Source organism: Oncorhynchus nerka, linkage group LG20, assembly GCF_034236695.1.
Source record: "Oncorhynchus nerka isolate Pitt River linkage group LG20, Oner_Uvic_2.0, whole genome shotgun sequence".
NCBI classification, from domain to species: domain Eukaryota; kingdom Metazoa; phylum Chordata; class Actinopteri; order Salmoniformes; family Salmonidae; genus Oncorhynchus; species Oncorhynchus nerka.
The window spans coordinates 73,074,997-73,091,322 of NC_088415.1; the positions used below are offsets into that span (position 1 = coordinate 73,074,997).

Sequence of the window (16,326 nt, forward strand, 5' to 3'; positions counted from 1 at the left end):
ATGCGCTACAGAGGGTAATGCGTACAGCCCAGTACATCACTGGGGCTAAGCTTCCTGCCATCCAGGACCTATATACTAGGCAGTGTCAGAGGAAAGCCCATTAAAATAGTCAGAATCTCCAGTCACCCAAGTCGTAGACTGTTTTCTCTGCTACCGCACGGCAAGCGATACTGGAACGCCAAGTCTATGACCAAAATGCTCCGTAACAACTTCTACCACCAAGCCATAAGACTGCTGAACAATTAATCAAATGGCCACTGGACTATTACATTGATCCCCCCCCTCCATTTGTTTGTACACTGCATCTACTCGCTGTTTATTATCTATGCATTGTCACTTCACCCCTACCTACATGTACAAATGACCTCTAACCTGTACCCCCGCACACTGATTTGGTACCGGTACCCCCTGTATATAGCCTCGTTATTGTGTTACTTTTTAATATTTTTTAATGTTTTACTTTAGTTATTTGGTAAATATCTTCTTGAACTGTACTGTTGGTTAAGGGCTTGTAAGTAAGCATTTCACGGTAAGGTCTACACTTGTTGTATTTGGCGCATGTGATAAATAAAGTTTGATTTGATTTTTAATGCTTAAGCATGATGTCCAGGTTGTGTGAGTCTCTGTCAGACTCTGAGGTTGTGTCCCTATGTCATGCACTACTTGATCAAAATAAGTGCACTATATAGGGAATAGGGTGGCGTGAGATTTACACCTTATCCCCCGGATTTTCAAGGGCCAGCGAGAGCTCACCGGACGCCGCCGGAACCGCAACACTTTCAAGGGCTTGGGCCCCTCTCCCGGGGCAAACCCATTCCAGGGTGCCCTGCCCTTCACAAAGAAAAGAGAACTCTCCCCGGGACGTTGCTATTTGGGACACAGACTAATGTCTCCGTCAGGCTCTTCCTCTTTGGGTCAGTTAGTGTTGAGTATGATGGCAGCCCCTTTGCTGCAGCCATCACAGAGAATCCCATCATTGCATGACCCAACACAACACAAAATCACCCACATATTTACTTAACTTTCAATCAATCACTTTCATGAACTCACAACATGTTGTACATGTGAGTTACTGAGAATACATTCTCTGTAAAAACAAATAGGCCAAGAGATAGGAGTATTGAATGAAATTCAAGCAAAAAACAACTATTAGTTTGAGTGAAATTACTGTTAGATTGTTGTGTTTATTTATAAAGCATGTAAATGGTCTTGAAACAGAAAATAACATCTGAAATAACTGCACTTGTAAACAGCAACATTGACTATTGGAATATTTTATTAATATGTAGAAAATGTATTACAAAATTGACTATACAGTACATGTTTTAAGTCAAACTAGAACTAATCTGATCAGTAATATCCAAGATTATACAACACAATCCAGATACTAATCAAAGTAGCTTTTCCACGTTCTCAACCTTCATCAACATTCTTCATGGGATCTTAAGCCAAACAGGTAAAGTACACCTTTTAACATTCCTTGGGGCTCTTTTCAGCTATACAACAGTGTTGCATCAATGGAACAATTAATAACATAGCTGTGTCTAGTAGTCATAAATACCACAATATAAATAAATGACCGGAAAATATTCCACACACTTACTCTAAGCCTGATTAAATCACACAACAGAGGAACAGATTGTGGGTTTGAGTAGTGAGCCAGTGTGAGTTGTTGTTCCAGTAAATTGTGAAGCTGTGATTGGTTAAGTAATGGGGAAATATGGAACATTCTGAAGCACTAGATGAGCTGCTACCATCTGTTATGCAAATGAATAATAGAGTAAAGTCTGCCCTCGACATTGTTAGAAAAATGCAGTCTTAATTTCCCTCCCATCCTGAGACAGAAAAATCTTCAGACCTCTCTCAGATATAAATACAAAGATCTGCTGTGTGTGTTCCAGATAAAACAGAGAAAGACGCTTCACACTATCTCATCTATTCAAATAGAAGAGCAGCTTCTCATACAAGTCACCGCTCATAAATCCTTTAAGGTCGAGATGCTAACTTGGCCTCAGGCCACATTCAAAACTCTAACTGCATCCCAAATGGCACACTATTCTGTATATAGTGCACTACTTTTGACCCTGGTCAGGGAATAGGGTACCATTTGGGATGCAGTTCCAATCTGACTATTGTCCTCATCCTCCTACATCAGCTCCTGGGTAGAGAGGGCAACAACATTCATTTAGAATGCCTACTAACAGAGTAACAGCAATGTTATTCCGACAGCATATCAAAAAAGGTCAAATCTATATTTCTGAGCACTAAGCACTGATTCTAGGGCAATATAATCAAAGACACGGGTAAACAAACCAAGGTACCTAATTGGCGTTGTTTCCAATAGGAGCAAATTAAGCACTGTGGCAGAACAAGCAAGGACGTGGGCAGAGCCAAGCACGAGCTAGTGAGATCCTACTGGTGCTTTTTAGCATGTATTTGCATATTTCCGTTAGGGAACGCCTTCTCTGTGAAGTACGTGTGTGCAATAACTCAATTCGCCCTTGTACTCCTACTACCAACACATTATTTGCACTCTGTTCGTAACAGATTCTAGTTTTGGGAGCAGAAAACTGTATTGAGAGCAACGATAATTAGCAGAATGTCGGCCAGGTTTCTTCTAGCTCAATTTTCTCCCACTTCCCGCCACTGGACCTTTGTATTTGATGGTGAGTGGAAATTCTAAACCAATGCTTCAGTTGAATCTAGCTCCTTCTTCTGTCAGTGATATAATCATCCTAAAGTGATGAGATAATTCACCCATAATCTGCATGAAGTTTTATACTGCCATGCAATTGTCCGTCATTTAATTTACATAGGCTCTGTGATAAACTGTGACTAAAGCATTAGTCTTTTCTGTGAGGTTGATTATGTGCAGTCCTATTATCAGAACCATAGAAATGGAATCACAACGGTGTGTGTTAGACCCATTCTAGTGATTATATTTCTATGATCAGAACTATTCCTTCTCCTTTATGATGAAAGTGATGGCATGGGAGCAATAGTAGGACAGATCGAGTTGGCCCTAAGGGGAAATACATTTTTTTCCCCAAAAATGTAAGAATTAACCACATTCTTCCCGAGTTGCACAGCGGACTAAGGCACTGCATTTCAGTGCTAGAGGTGTCACTACAAACCCTGGTTTGATCCTGGGCTGTATCACAACCAGCTGTGATTGAGAGTCCCATAGGGTGGCGCACAATTTGCTTAGCGTCCTCCGGGTTAGGCCAAACCCTAACCCTAACTGGGTTAGGCCAAAATAAGAATTTGTTCTTAACTGACTTGCCTAGTTAAATCAAATAAAAACATCTTTACAGTTCCAGTCAAAACATTGTAAGATAATATTGAAGACAGCAAAACTATGAAATAACACATATGGGAATCATTAAATAACCAAAAAAGGTGTTAAACAAATCAAAATATATTTTACATTTATATTCTTCAAACTAGCCACTCTTTGCCTTGATTACAGCTTTGCACACGCTTGGCATTCTCTCAACCAGTATCATGAAGTAGTTGCCTGGAAAGCATTTCAATGAAAAGGTGTGCCTTGTTAAAAGTTAATTTGTGGATTTTCTTTCCTTCTGAAATGCGTTTGAGTCAATCAGTTGTGTTGTGGCAAGGTAGGGGTGGTATACAGAAGATAGCCCTAATTGGTAAAAGACCAAGTCAATATCATTGCAGGAACAAAAAAAAAGCAAAGAGAAATGACAGTCCATCATTACTTTCAGACATGAAGTTCAATCAATCTGGATAATTTCAAGAACGTTGAAAGTTTCTTCAAGTGCAGTCGCAAAAACCATCAAGCGCTATGATAAACTGGCTCTCATGAGGACCGACACAGGAAAGGAAGACCCAGAGTTACCTCGGCTGCAGGGGATAAGTTACCAGTAACCAGCCTCAGAAATTGCAGCCCAAATAAGTGCTTCACAGAGTTCAAGCAACAGACACATCTCAACATCAACTGTTCAGAGGAAACTGTGTGAAACAGGCCTTCATGGTCAAATTGCTGAAAAGTAACCACTAGTAAAGGACACCAAAAAGAAGAATAGACTTGATTGGGCCAAGAAACACTAGCAATGGACATTAGACCGGTGGAAATCTGTCCTATGGTCTGATTTTTGGTCCCAACCGTCGTGTCTTTGTGAGACCCAGAGTAGGTGAACGGATGATCTCTGCATGTATGGTTCCCACCATGAAGCATGGAGGGTGAGGTGTGATGGTGTGGGGGGGTGCTTTGCTGTGACACCGTCAGTGATTTATTTAGAATTCAAGGCACACATAACCAGCATGTCTACCACAGCATTCTGCAGTGATACACCATCCCATCTGGTTTGCACTTAGTGTGACTATCATTTGTTTTTCAACAGGACAATGACCCATCACACCTCCATGCTGTTTAAGGGCTACTTGAACAAGAAGGATGGAGTGCTACATCAAATGACCTGGCCTCCATAATCACCTGACCTCTACCCAATTGAGATGGTTTGGGATGAGTTGGGCCACAAAGTGAAGGAAAAGCAGCAAATAAGTGCTCATTATACGTGGAAACTCCATCAAGACTGTTGGTAAAGCATTCCAGGTGAAGCTGGTTGAGAGAATGCCAAGAGTGTGCAAAGGTGTAATCCATGCTCAGGGTGGCTACTTTGAAGTATCTCCCCCCAAAATTGGTTACTACATGATTCCGTATATGTTTTTTAAAATAGTTTTGATGTCTTCACTATTATTCTAAAATGTAAAAAATAGGATAAATAAAGAAAACCCTGGAATGAGTAGGTGTGTCCAAACTTTTGAATGGTACTGTCTATTATTCTGCTTCACAGTTGCTGTCTAGTAGAGGTCTGACAATGCCTGGTAGAGGTATACTTTATTTACACGGTTCAGTTTCCACAGTTTATGGAATTAGTTCCAGCATCGCAAATAATCCTGTTACGTACACTACATGGCCAAAAGTATATGGACACTTGCTTGTCAAACATATCGTTTCAAAATCATGGGCATTAATATGAAGTTGGTCCCCCTTTGCTGCTCTAACAGCCTTCATTCTTCTGTGAAGGCTTTCCGTTAGATGTCGGAACATTGCTGCAGGGACTTGCTTCCATTCAGCCACAATAGCATTACAGAAGTCGGGCACTGATGTTGGTCGATTAGGCCTTATTTGCAGTCTGCGTTCAAATTAATCCCGAAGGTTTAAGGTCAGGGCTCTGTGCAGTTCCAGTCAAGTTCTTCCACAACAATCTCGACAAACCATTTCTGTATAGACCTGAAATCATGCTGAAACAGGAAAGAGCCTTCCCCAAACTGTTGCCACAAATTTCGGAGCACAGAATTGTCTAGAATGTCATTGCATGCTGTGGCGTTAAGATTTCCCTTTACTGGAACTAAAGGGCCTAGCCTGAACCATGAAAAACAGCCCCAGATCGTTATTCCTCATCCACAAAACTTTACAGTTGTCACTATGCAGTCAGACAGGGAGCGTTCTCATGGCATCTGCCAAACCCAGAATTGCCCGTCGGACTACCAGATGGTGAAGCCTAATTTATCACTCCATAGAACGCATTCCACTGATCCAGAGTCCAATGGTGGCGAACTGTACACCACTCCAGCTGACACTTGGCATTGCGCATGGTGATCTTAGGCTTGTGTGCGGCTGCTCGGCCACGGAAACCCATTTCATGAAGTTGTGCTGAAGCTGTGCTGACGTCGCTTCCGGAGGCAGTTTGGAAGGTTGAACAATTTGGAAGGTTGAACAATTTTTACACGCTATGCGCTTCAGCACTTGGTGGTCCTGTTCTGTAAGCTTGTATGGCCTACCACTTTGCAGCTGAGTCGTTATTGCTCCTAGACGTTTCCACTTCACAATAACAGCACTTACAGTTGACCGGGGCAGCTGTAGCAAGGCAGAGATTTGACAAACTGACTTGTTGGTGCCAAGTTGAAAGTCACTGAGATCTTCAGTACGGGACATTGTACAGCCAATGTTTGTCTATGGAGATTGCATGGCTGTGTGCTCGATTGTATACACCTGTCAGCAATGGGTGTGGCTGAAGTAGCTGAATCCACTCATTTGAAGGGGTGTCCACATACTTTTGACAATTTAGTGCATGTGCAAAGTGTTGTCCTGGAGTGTAAAGGCATGATTAAACAACTTTATATTCAGCATATTGAGATTATATTACCTTTCTTACAGACAATACATTTTTAGTGAGCATTTATTTTCCTCCTCGGTATCCCTCAATCTGTTTATAATCTTTAGCACTCAGCATTTTCTCAGCCACCATTGATTACATGCATTTGCACTTGAGGTTCCCTTCAATAGTTAGATGTGCTTTTACATCGTAAGCCAAACACAAGATAACAGTATCTTAATACTCTAATACCTTTCAACCAAAATTCTAGTTCTTTGTAGATATTCTCTCTTTAGGCTCCCCTGAAACCATATCAAAACAGGTAAGAGTATTTAATCACTGCATTTTAAATACTTTTCCAGCTCAGACCTCAACTTGAATTCTTGGAAGAGATTCTGGGGGTTTAAATAGTGACAACTAGCTTAATGTGTGTGGACATTGCACACAGCCCTGCTAAACCAGGGGTGTGAAGGAAAAGGTTAAGTTACTGGAATCATAACATAAATAAGAACTACAGTATACCTGTCCTACAGCTTGGAATAGTCCTGCATCAACTTCTGGATAATCTTCTGGATAATCAGAACACTTCACTTGACTAAGCTTGAGGCTTTGCAAAATAAGACTGTGTCATTCTGATTAATTGATTGACAATTCATTCATTTCAGATTTCTGTGAAAGAGAGCAGGAGTAAGCATTTGGATTACAATTCGGGCACACCAGCGTTCGACAAAAGTGATATCTCTTATGTTACATACATTCCATCTGTTATCTACAGAGCTTCATCACTCTCATTCCTTGCACAAAGTGCCATGAAGCAAAGTTAGTCTAAGTAGTTAAGAAATAAGTACACATCCTATTCTAGTAAGAAAGAAAACACTATGTCTTGCTCTGGGAGATGCATTGCATTAACAGATCTGAAACAGTCACTTGACAAGCAGAATTCAGAGGAGAATTTCTACATTTAAATTCAAAAGTAAATCAAAATCAAATCACATTTTATTTGTCACATGCGCTGAATACAAAGGGTATGGCATTTACTGTGAAATGCTTGCTTAAGAGCCCTTCCCAACGATGCAGATTCTGATGACACGTTTGTTGTTACCATGGAGGTGTTGATCATGATTGTTAGCATGCAGTAGGCTCACCCCTTTTCAAAACAAGTCTGTGTTAACAACTATGGTTAGAACAATAGGGGAAGTAGTATCAGCGTTTCTTAATGCTTCTATATTACTCTGCATCTACAAGGGTAAATACTGAAATATGTCTCCTCCTCCTAATTCTTATATGGATATATTAGTACCAGTAGTCTATAGGATGGAGAATCACCATTGTTTCAAGTCATCAAGTCTAAAGGACAATGAACGACATAAAATGTACAAAATGATTATGACCCACTGTGTGGTTGTTACAGTTTGTAGAGATTGGGTGAGGGTATTTAAGCCATATCTGAATGAAAATATTTGTCAATTAGTCAATAAAAACAACTAAGGAGAACAATACAGTTAAACGATTTGATGAAAAGTATTGGATAAGTAGGATTACAGTGTATCCATCAAATGTACATCGAGGACATGAGGGGTTCTCTACAGCAGGCCAAGTGTTACTTGCACTGGTGGCATAACATAGTTAAACATTAAATACGGGTGAGACAGGAGGATTGTATAACGTACAGGATGACTATCGAACACCAACATACAGTAAATGAGCTTATCAATTTCAAATAATTTGCTAAAATACTGACAAAGAACTAATGTTCACAAAGTAACCATGAGAATTGTTGCTGGGCCTAAAACCGAGGATCACAAAAACATCTGCTAAGGTGATGATGAGGCTACAAAGAAAGAGAACTCTGTCGACAGCGCATTTTCTCTTCAGCAAATCTTTGGTTTCATGTCAGAACTATTAGCACCATCAATGCAAGTAACATAGCGGGGAAACATTTGAGAGTGCTAATTCCTAAACAGGATCTTCAGTTGGAATCTCCTCATGGAGAATACCGTATGTGAATATTGGTCAACAATGTTATATATTTGAGTTATGCAGGGCAGTGTAAAGACAAGTATTGAATGACAATGGTCATACTATGTATTACCTCAGCGCAAATAACTTGCTCACTGTTATTTTCTTACTAAATGGGCACTGGAGTCTAGGCCTATACATTTCAAGTTGAGCAGCTATTGTTTGATGATCCTGTTTCTTCCATTCCAACAAGGGTGTGGATTTGGGATTTTATTGTATATTCAAAACCAAATTGGACAAATGGACATAAATAAATAAATCAATAGCTGATGTTGAATCCACTGCTACAGGCTGGTGTGTAGCTTGGTGATTGCTAATGCTGATTGGCTCATTATGAGTGCCAATGTTTTGTCAATGTCCAATGAATTTCTCCATGCAGGCATTTGACTATGAAACTCATGGAGGGTTGCTATTTCAATAAAAAATATCAATAACAAGGCATCAAATTATATCATGTAATAAATTAACTTTGTTACAATATCAGTTATAAAAATAGAGATATCTTACTTGTTTACGGGCATATAGAATTTTGTTAAAATTACTTTTTTTTAACGGGGAAAATAATCCTAGCTCTCATGTACTTATATTGTATAGATAGAGAGAAGATCATGACAGCTACTCTGAGTTCATCTCTTCACCTTCCAGGACAGGGCAAATAACTAAACACAAAAACCTTATGGTTTACCCCCCAATTTGAGCAAATAGATAGCCTTAACATCCAGACTGAATGGATTGTGAAACAAACATGAAACAGAGCTGAGTTCAGTCTGGATATCTAGGCTAGCTAACAGAACCATTGTCATTCAAATTTTGTATAAATTGCATAGCTCCTCCTTTTGTCTTTCAGCCTTATGTAAAAGTAGGAACAGCAAGCTGGATTGGGGTTGAGGGGTAAGGTGTAGGGGTTTATTCTGGAGGAGTGGACCTCCTTCGCTTGCCACTGATGCTGCGGTAGTTGAACGGCCTCATTTTCATCTCCACAAAGGGGACAGAGAACTCATGGCCCTTCCAGTGGTACCAGTTGATACCCTGTATAGGATGAAGAGAGGACAAAATGTAGGATCAAGAGAGAACCGTGTTCAGAAACAAAGATATCTGATATTACACAACGTGGTTTTCTTAGAATATGTACAGTGCACTTCATTTATCAAGGATGTGCGTACGCTACAAACTTTACTATATGACTTATACAGTATGTCTAATATGGATATTGTCCTCAATGTTCAGTTCACTTCTAATGTGACATCCTCAGCTGACTCCTGTCTCCTCAGCTGACTCCTGTCTCCTCAGCTGACTCCTGTCTCCTCAGCGGACTCCTGTCTCCTCAGCTGACTCCTGTCTCCTCAGCTGACTCAGACCAACCTTAGTGGTATTTCTAATATTGCCCATTGTGCTGTTCAGAAAAATGTGTGGACATGGTCAATGCTATTTGTGGTTTGAACTCACTATGGTCATTGTAGACCATAATTCAATTAGTGGATAAAAAATAAATCAGACATTCTTATCTTACCTACAGTACAATGCACAGGTAACTGCCAAAATAAAGGAAACACTTGATTAAATTAGGGATACGAAGTATATTGAAAGCAGGTGCTTCCACACAGGTGTGGTTCCTGAGTTTAATTAAACAATTAACATCCCATCATGCTTAGGGTCATGTATAAATAAGTCCAGTTGCCCATTATTTTGGCTACCATGGCTAGAAGAGGAGATCTCAGTGACTTTGAAAGAAGATTCTCAAAGGAGTATAGGGGTTTTAAAGTGTGTGTGTGTGTGAGCGTGTGCGAGCGAGTACGTGTGTGTGTGTCTCAGTCACCAGATCTCAATTGAGCACCGGTGGGAGATTCTGGAGCGGCCCTTGAAACAGCGTTTTCCACCACCATCAATAAAACACCAAATTATGGAATTTCTTATGCAAGAATGGTGTTGCATCCCTCCAATAGAGTTCCAGACACTTGTAGAATCTATGCCAAAGCACATTCAAGCTGTTCTGGCAGCTCGTGGTCCCATGCCCTATTAAGACACTATGTTGGTGTTTCCTTTATTTGAGTAGTTATCTGTAGCTAGTTCCTCTTTTTATGTCTGAGATCATTTCATGTCATCAAAAGGTTATATTAGAAACTGCTGATCTGTGTAATGTTGCAAGGCTTCTGTAGTAGTCTCATCAAAAGCTCTTTACAAGACTCTTACTTGTGACAAATATCACACTGTTGGGAAAGCAGTAAGAGATTTAAAGTTGTCTTTAATGGAAATGACTGGGAATCTCACAGAGTGTGGCCTTTAATTCCAGTCATCACAGTGGTAAGCTGAGGCAGCTGTTCAGTCCCACTGCTCAGTCCCAGTGCGGATGATAACAGGGACACCAACCTGACTGTGTCTCGACTCGCCGTATTTCCCGTTCAGGTTGGCCCGATGGCAATTTTTGTACCACCAGGCTCCTTTGTAGGAGAGAGCACAGTTGGTCACGGCGATGTCATTGTCTCTGTCCTTGGTGGAGAAGGGACGGCCTTGGTGATAGCTCAGCGAGTCCCCTGTGACAGGGAATAAAAATGAATTGAACTGACGGAACCAGCAAATGACTGGCAGTCTGAAGCGTATAATACTACAGGGCTAGAGCCAAGTGTTGAGGGATGGGAGATAAGGCTTTTATTGTTCAGTGGGGCGGCAGGTAGCCTAGTGGTTAGATCGTTGGGCCAGTAACCAAAAGGTTGCTAGATCAAATCCCCGAGCTGACAAGGTAAAAATCGGACGTTCTGCTCCTGAACAAGGCAGTTCACCTACTGTTCCTAGGCCGTCATTGTAAATAAGAATTTGTTCTTAACTGACTTGCCTGGTAACATAAATAAAAATGTCTTGGCTGTTAGAGATCATATATGTTTAATAGATCAGTTGATTGGTCTTAAATCAGCACCACATAGAATAGAGTGTACATAAGCGCTCACCAGCTGTGCCATTGTACTCTCCTATCCTGAGTTTGTACAGATTCCTGACGTCTCCAATGGCGAACTTGTCATAGCTGGCGTAGACAGACTCCTGGCCATCCTTCATGTCGATCCGGAGCTCATAGCGACCTTGAGCTGAGAGCTTCTGTATGTTGTCCAAACCTGAAGAAGAGACAAAAACACACAAATATTACACATACACACCAGTCAAAAGTTTGGACACACCTACTCATTCAAGGTTTTAAATTTTTAAATTTTTAATTTAATTAAATTTTTACATCCAACAGTCTTGAAGGAGTTCCCACATACACTGAGCACCTGTTGGCGGCTTTTCCGTCACACTGGGGTCTTCACTATTATACTATTATACTATAAAATAGTAAAATAAAGAAAAACCCTTGAATGAATAAGTGTCCAAACATTTGACTGGTACTGTGTATACACACTATATACAAAAGTATGTGGACACCCCTTCAAATTAGTGGATTTGTCTATTTCAGCCATGCTGTTGCTAACAGGTGTATAAAATAGAGCACACAGCCATGCAATAGCCATAGAAAAACATTGGTAGTAGAACGGCCAGTACTGAAGAGCTCAGATACATTCAATGTGGCACTGTCATAGGATGCCACCTTTCCAACAAGGCAGTTCGTCAAATTTCTGCCCTGTTAGAGCTGCCCCAGTCAACTGTAAGTGCTGTTATTGTGAAGTGAAAATGTCTATGAACAGCTCAGCTGCGAAGTGATAGGCCACACAAGCTCACAGAATGGGACCGCCGTGTGCTGAAGTGCATAATGTACTCACAACTGAGTTCCAAACTGCTTCTGGAAGCAACATCAGCACAATAACTATTTTCTTGGGAGCTTCGTGAAATGGGTTTCCATGGCCGAGCAGGCGCACACAAGCCTAAGATCACCATGCGCAATGCCAAGCATCAGCTGGAGTGGTGTATAGCTCGCCGCCATTGGACTCTGGAGTGATGAATCACGCTTCACCATCTGGTTGTCCGACGGACAAATCTGGGTTTGGCGGATGCCAGGAGTTCGCTACCAGCCCCAATGCATAGTGTCAACTGTAAAGTTTGGTGGAGGAGGAATAATGGTCTGAGACTGTTTTTCATGGGCTAGGTCCTTTAGTTCCAGTGAAGGGAAATCTTAACGCTACAGCATACAATGACATTCTAGACTATTCTGTACTTCCAACTCTGTGGCAACAGTTTGTGGAAGGCCCTTTCCTGTTTCAGCATGACAATGCCCCGTGCACAAATATACAGAAATGGTTTGTCGAGATTGGTGTGGAAGAACTTGACTGGCCTGCACAGAGCACAGAGCCCTGACCTCAGCCCCATCGAAGACCTTTGGGATGTATTGGAACGCCGACTGTGAGCCAGGCCTAATCGGCTAATATCGGTGCCTACCTCACGAATGCTCTTGTGGCTGAATGGAAGCAAGTCCCCGCGGCAATGTTCAAACATCTAGTGGAAAGCCTTCCAACAAGAGTGGAGGTTGTTATATCAGCAAAGGGGAGACCAACTGCGTATTAATGCCCATGATTTTGGAATGAGATGTTCGACAAGCAGGTGTCCACATACTTTTGGTCATGTAGTATATATGGTGCATTCGGAAAGTATTCAGACCCCTTGACTTTTTCCACATTTTGTTACATTACAGCCTTATTCTAAAATTAACTGAATAAATGTTTTCCTCATAAATCTACACACAATACCCCAAAATGACAAAGTGGAAACAGGTTTTTAGAAAAAAAGAAAAAGAAATACCTTTATTATATAAGCATTCAGAACCTTTGCTATGAGACTTGAAATTGAGCTCAGGTGCATCCTGTTTCCAATGATCATCCTTGAGATGTTTCTAAAACTTGATTGGAGTCCATCTGTGGTAAATTCAATTGATTGGACATGATTTGAAAGGCACACCGCCTGTCTATATAAGGTCCCCCAGTTGACAGGCCATGAGGTTGAAGGAATTGCCCTTAGAGCTCCGACACAGGATTGTGTCCAGGCACAGATCTGGGGAAGGGTACCAAAACATTTATGCAGCCTTGAAGGTCCCCAAGAGCACAGTGGCCTCCATCATTCTTAAATGGAAGAAGTCTGGAACCACCAAGACTCTTCCTAGAGCTGGTTTCCCGGCCAAACTGAACAAATCCAGGGAGAAGGGCCTTGATCAGGGAGGTGACCAAAAACCTCATAGTCACTCTGACAGACCTCTAGAGTTCCTCTGTGGAGATGGGAGAATGTTCCAGAAGTTCAACCATATCTGCAGCACTCCACCAATCAGGTCATTATGGTAGAGTGGCCAGATGGAAGCCACTCCTCAGTAAAAAGGTACATGACAGCCCGCTTGGAGTTCGCCAAAAGGCATCTAAAAGACTCAGTGCATGAGAAGCAAGATTCTCTGGTCCGATGAAACCAAGATTGAACTCTATGGCCTTAATGCCAATCGTCACGTCTGGAGGAAAGCTGGCACCATCCCTACGGTGAAGCATGGTGTTGGCAGCATCATGCTGTGGGGATGTTTTTCAGCTGCAGGGACTGGGAGACTAATCAGGATCGAGGGAAAGATGAACTGATTAAAGTAGAAAGAGATCCTTGATGAAAACCTGCTCAAGAACGCTCAGGACCTCAGACTGAGGCGAAGGTTCACCTTCCAAAAGGACAATGATCCTAAGCACACAGCTAAGACAACGAAGGAATGGCTTCGGGACAAGTCTGAATTTCCTTGAGTGACCCAGCAGAGCCTGGACTTGAACCCAATCCAACATCTTTGGAGAGACCTGAAAATAGCTGTGCAGAGACGCTCCCCATCCATCCTGACAGAGCTTCAGAGGATATGCAGAGAAGGGAAAAACTCCCCAAATACAGAGGTGTGTTAAGCATGTAGTGTCATACCCAAGACGACTCAAAGCTGTAATCGTAGGTACTTCAACAAAGTACTGAGTAAAGGGTCTGAATAATTATGTAAATGTGAAATTATATTATATAAACTGATTTTTGCTTCAGCATTATGGGGTATTGTGTGCAGATTGATGAGGGGGAAAAAAATATTTCAAACATTTTACAATAAGGCTGTAACCTAACAAAATGTGGAAAAAGGAAATTGGTCTTAATACTTTCCGAGTGCACTGTGTGTATATATATATATACTATATAGGACAAGTCAAACGTTTGGGCACACCTACTCATTCAAAGGTTATTCTTTAGATTTACTTTTTTTCTACATTGTAGAATAATAGTAAAGACATCAACACTATTAAATAACACATGTGGAATCATGTAGTAATTATTCAAAGAAACCACCCTTTGCCTTGAAGACAGCTTTACACACTTCTCTCAACCAGCTTCACCTGGAATGCTTTTCCAACTGTCTTGAAGGAGTTCCAACATATGCTGAGCACTTTTTTTGGCTGCTTTTCCTTCACTCTGCGGTCCAATTCATCCCAAACTATCTCAATTGGGTTGAGGTCGGGTGATTGTGGAGGACAGATCATCTGATGCAGCACTCCATCACTCTTCTTCTTGGTCAAATAGCCCTTACACAGCCTGGATGTGTGTTGGGTCATTGTCCTGTTGAAAAACAAATGATAGTCACACTAAGCGAAAAACCAGATGGGATGGCGTATCACTGAAGAATGCTGGTTAAGAATGCCTTGAATTCTTAATAAATTGACCACAGTGTCACCAGCAAAGCACCCCTACACCAACACACCTCCTCCTCCATGATTCAAGGTAGGAACCACACATGCAGAGATCATCCGTTCACCTACTCTGCTTCTCACAAAGACATGGTGGTTGGAACCAAACATCTAAAATTTGGACTCATCAGACCAAAGGACAGATTTCTGCCTGTCTAATGTCCATTGCTCGTGTTACTTAGCCCAGGCAAGTCTCCTCTTCTTATTGGTGTCCTTTAGTAGTGGTTTCTTTGCAGCGATTCGGCCATGAAGGCATGTTTCACAGTCTCCTCTGAACAGTTGATGTTGAGATGTGTCTGTTGCTTGAACTCTGTGAAGCACTTATTTGGGCTGCAATTTCTGAGGCAGGTAACTCTGATGAACTTATCCTCTGCAGCAGAGGTAACTCTGGGTCTTCCTTTCCTGTGGCGGTTTTTATGAGAGCCAGTTTCACCATAGCGCTTGCGACTGCACTTGAAGAAACTTTCAAAGTTCTTTTCATTTTCCGGATTGACTGACCTTTATGTCTTGAAATAATGATGGCCTGTCATTTCTCTTTGCTTATTTGAGCTGTTCTTTCCATAATATGGACTATCTTCTGTATATCACCCCTACCTTGTCACTATACAACTGATTTGCATTAAGGAAAGAAATTCCACAAATTAACTTTTAACATGCCACACCTGTTAATTGAAGCTGGGTGAGAGTATGCCAAGAGTGTGTAAAGCTGTCATCAAGGCAAAGAGTGGCTAATATAAAATACATTTTGATTTGTTTAACACTTTTTGGTAACTACATGATTCCATATGTGTTATTTCATAGTTTTGATGTCTACACTATCGTTCTACAATGTAGAAAATAGTAAAAACAAAGAAAAAACATTGGAGTGGGTGTGTCCAAACTTTTGACTGGTACTGTATGTATATAAAATCATTGCTCATTTCAAATGATAACGGTCACTTACTCAAGTCTAAAATTAACTTCTACCTGCACCTTGACATGGTTAAAACTGATGCACACAGCAAATGACATGTAGAGATAACAGGAAGTGGTCAGGTGAAAAGTGTCCATATCTTCCAGTCAACAGTCTGTGGCGGTTTTGGCCTTGCTGCTACTGCCAGCCCAGAGCCTAGCCAGGCTGTGATGATAAGGACCAGCGAGATTATACCTAACTTTCCCAAGATAACAAACCTTCCTGCTTGGCATGGATGTTTCCTGTTTAACCTCAAGCTGAAAATCATATGATGTTGTAGATGCCTCATGATAGCAGATGGCAGTTTTTTGAAGCGGTCAAGCTTCCGATGATAAGCATTGGGCTGAACCAGAGCAAAACTGGGCTTGGTCTTCGATATTGTCAGCAAAAGATACAGTCGGCATTAGAAAGCAAAGGCACTTGGTGGTGACAGGGGAAAAGCAATTGCTGTAATAAGATGTGTTAAACATTGAGTGAACTCAGATTTGCCATCGCAGAATGCAGGATCATCTGCTCTTCATCGCTTAGATCGCTTAGTTTTTCATTGCAAATTGCCAGCAGGATTAAAAATGCACTC

The 16,326-nt window shown here is 41.3% G+C and overlaps 1 protein-coding gene across 1 annotated transcript in view; it reads right to left on the reverse strand.

Moving 5' to 3' along the window:
• Positions 1-1,258: 1,258 nt before the first annotated feature.
• The window catches only part of LOC115103098 (tenascin R (restrictin, janusin)), a 170,161-nt gene continuing 155,093 nt past the window's right edge, over positions 1,259-16,326 (reverse strand). Inside the window, exons 20-22 of the mRNA XM_029623725.2 lie at positions 11,087-11,248; positions 10,512-10,675; positions 1,259-9,173 (exon numbers count right to left, since the gene is read on the reverse strand). Of these exons, the coding sequence (XP_029479585.1) occupies positions 9,051-9,173; positions 10,512-10,675; positions 11,087-11,248 (449 nt within the window). The 3' untranslated portion in view covers positions 1,259-9,050. The remainder of the gene's footprint in view (positions 9,174-10,511; positions 10,676-11,086; positions 11,249-16,326) is intronic.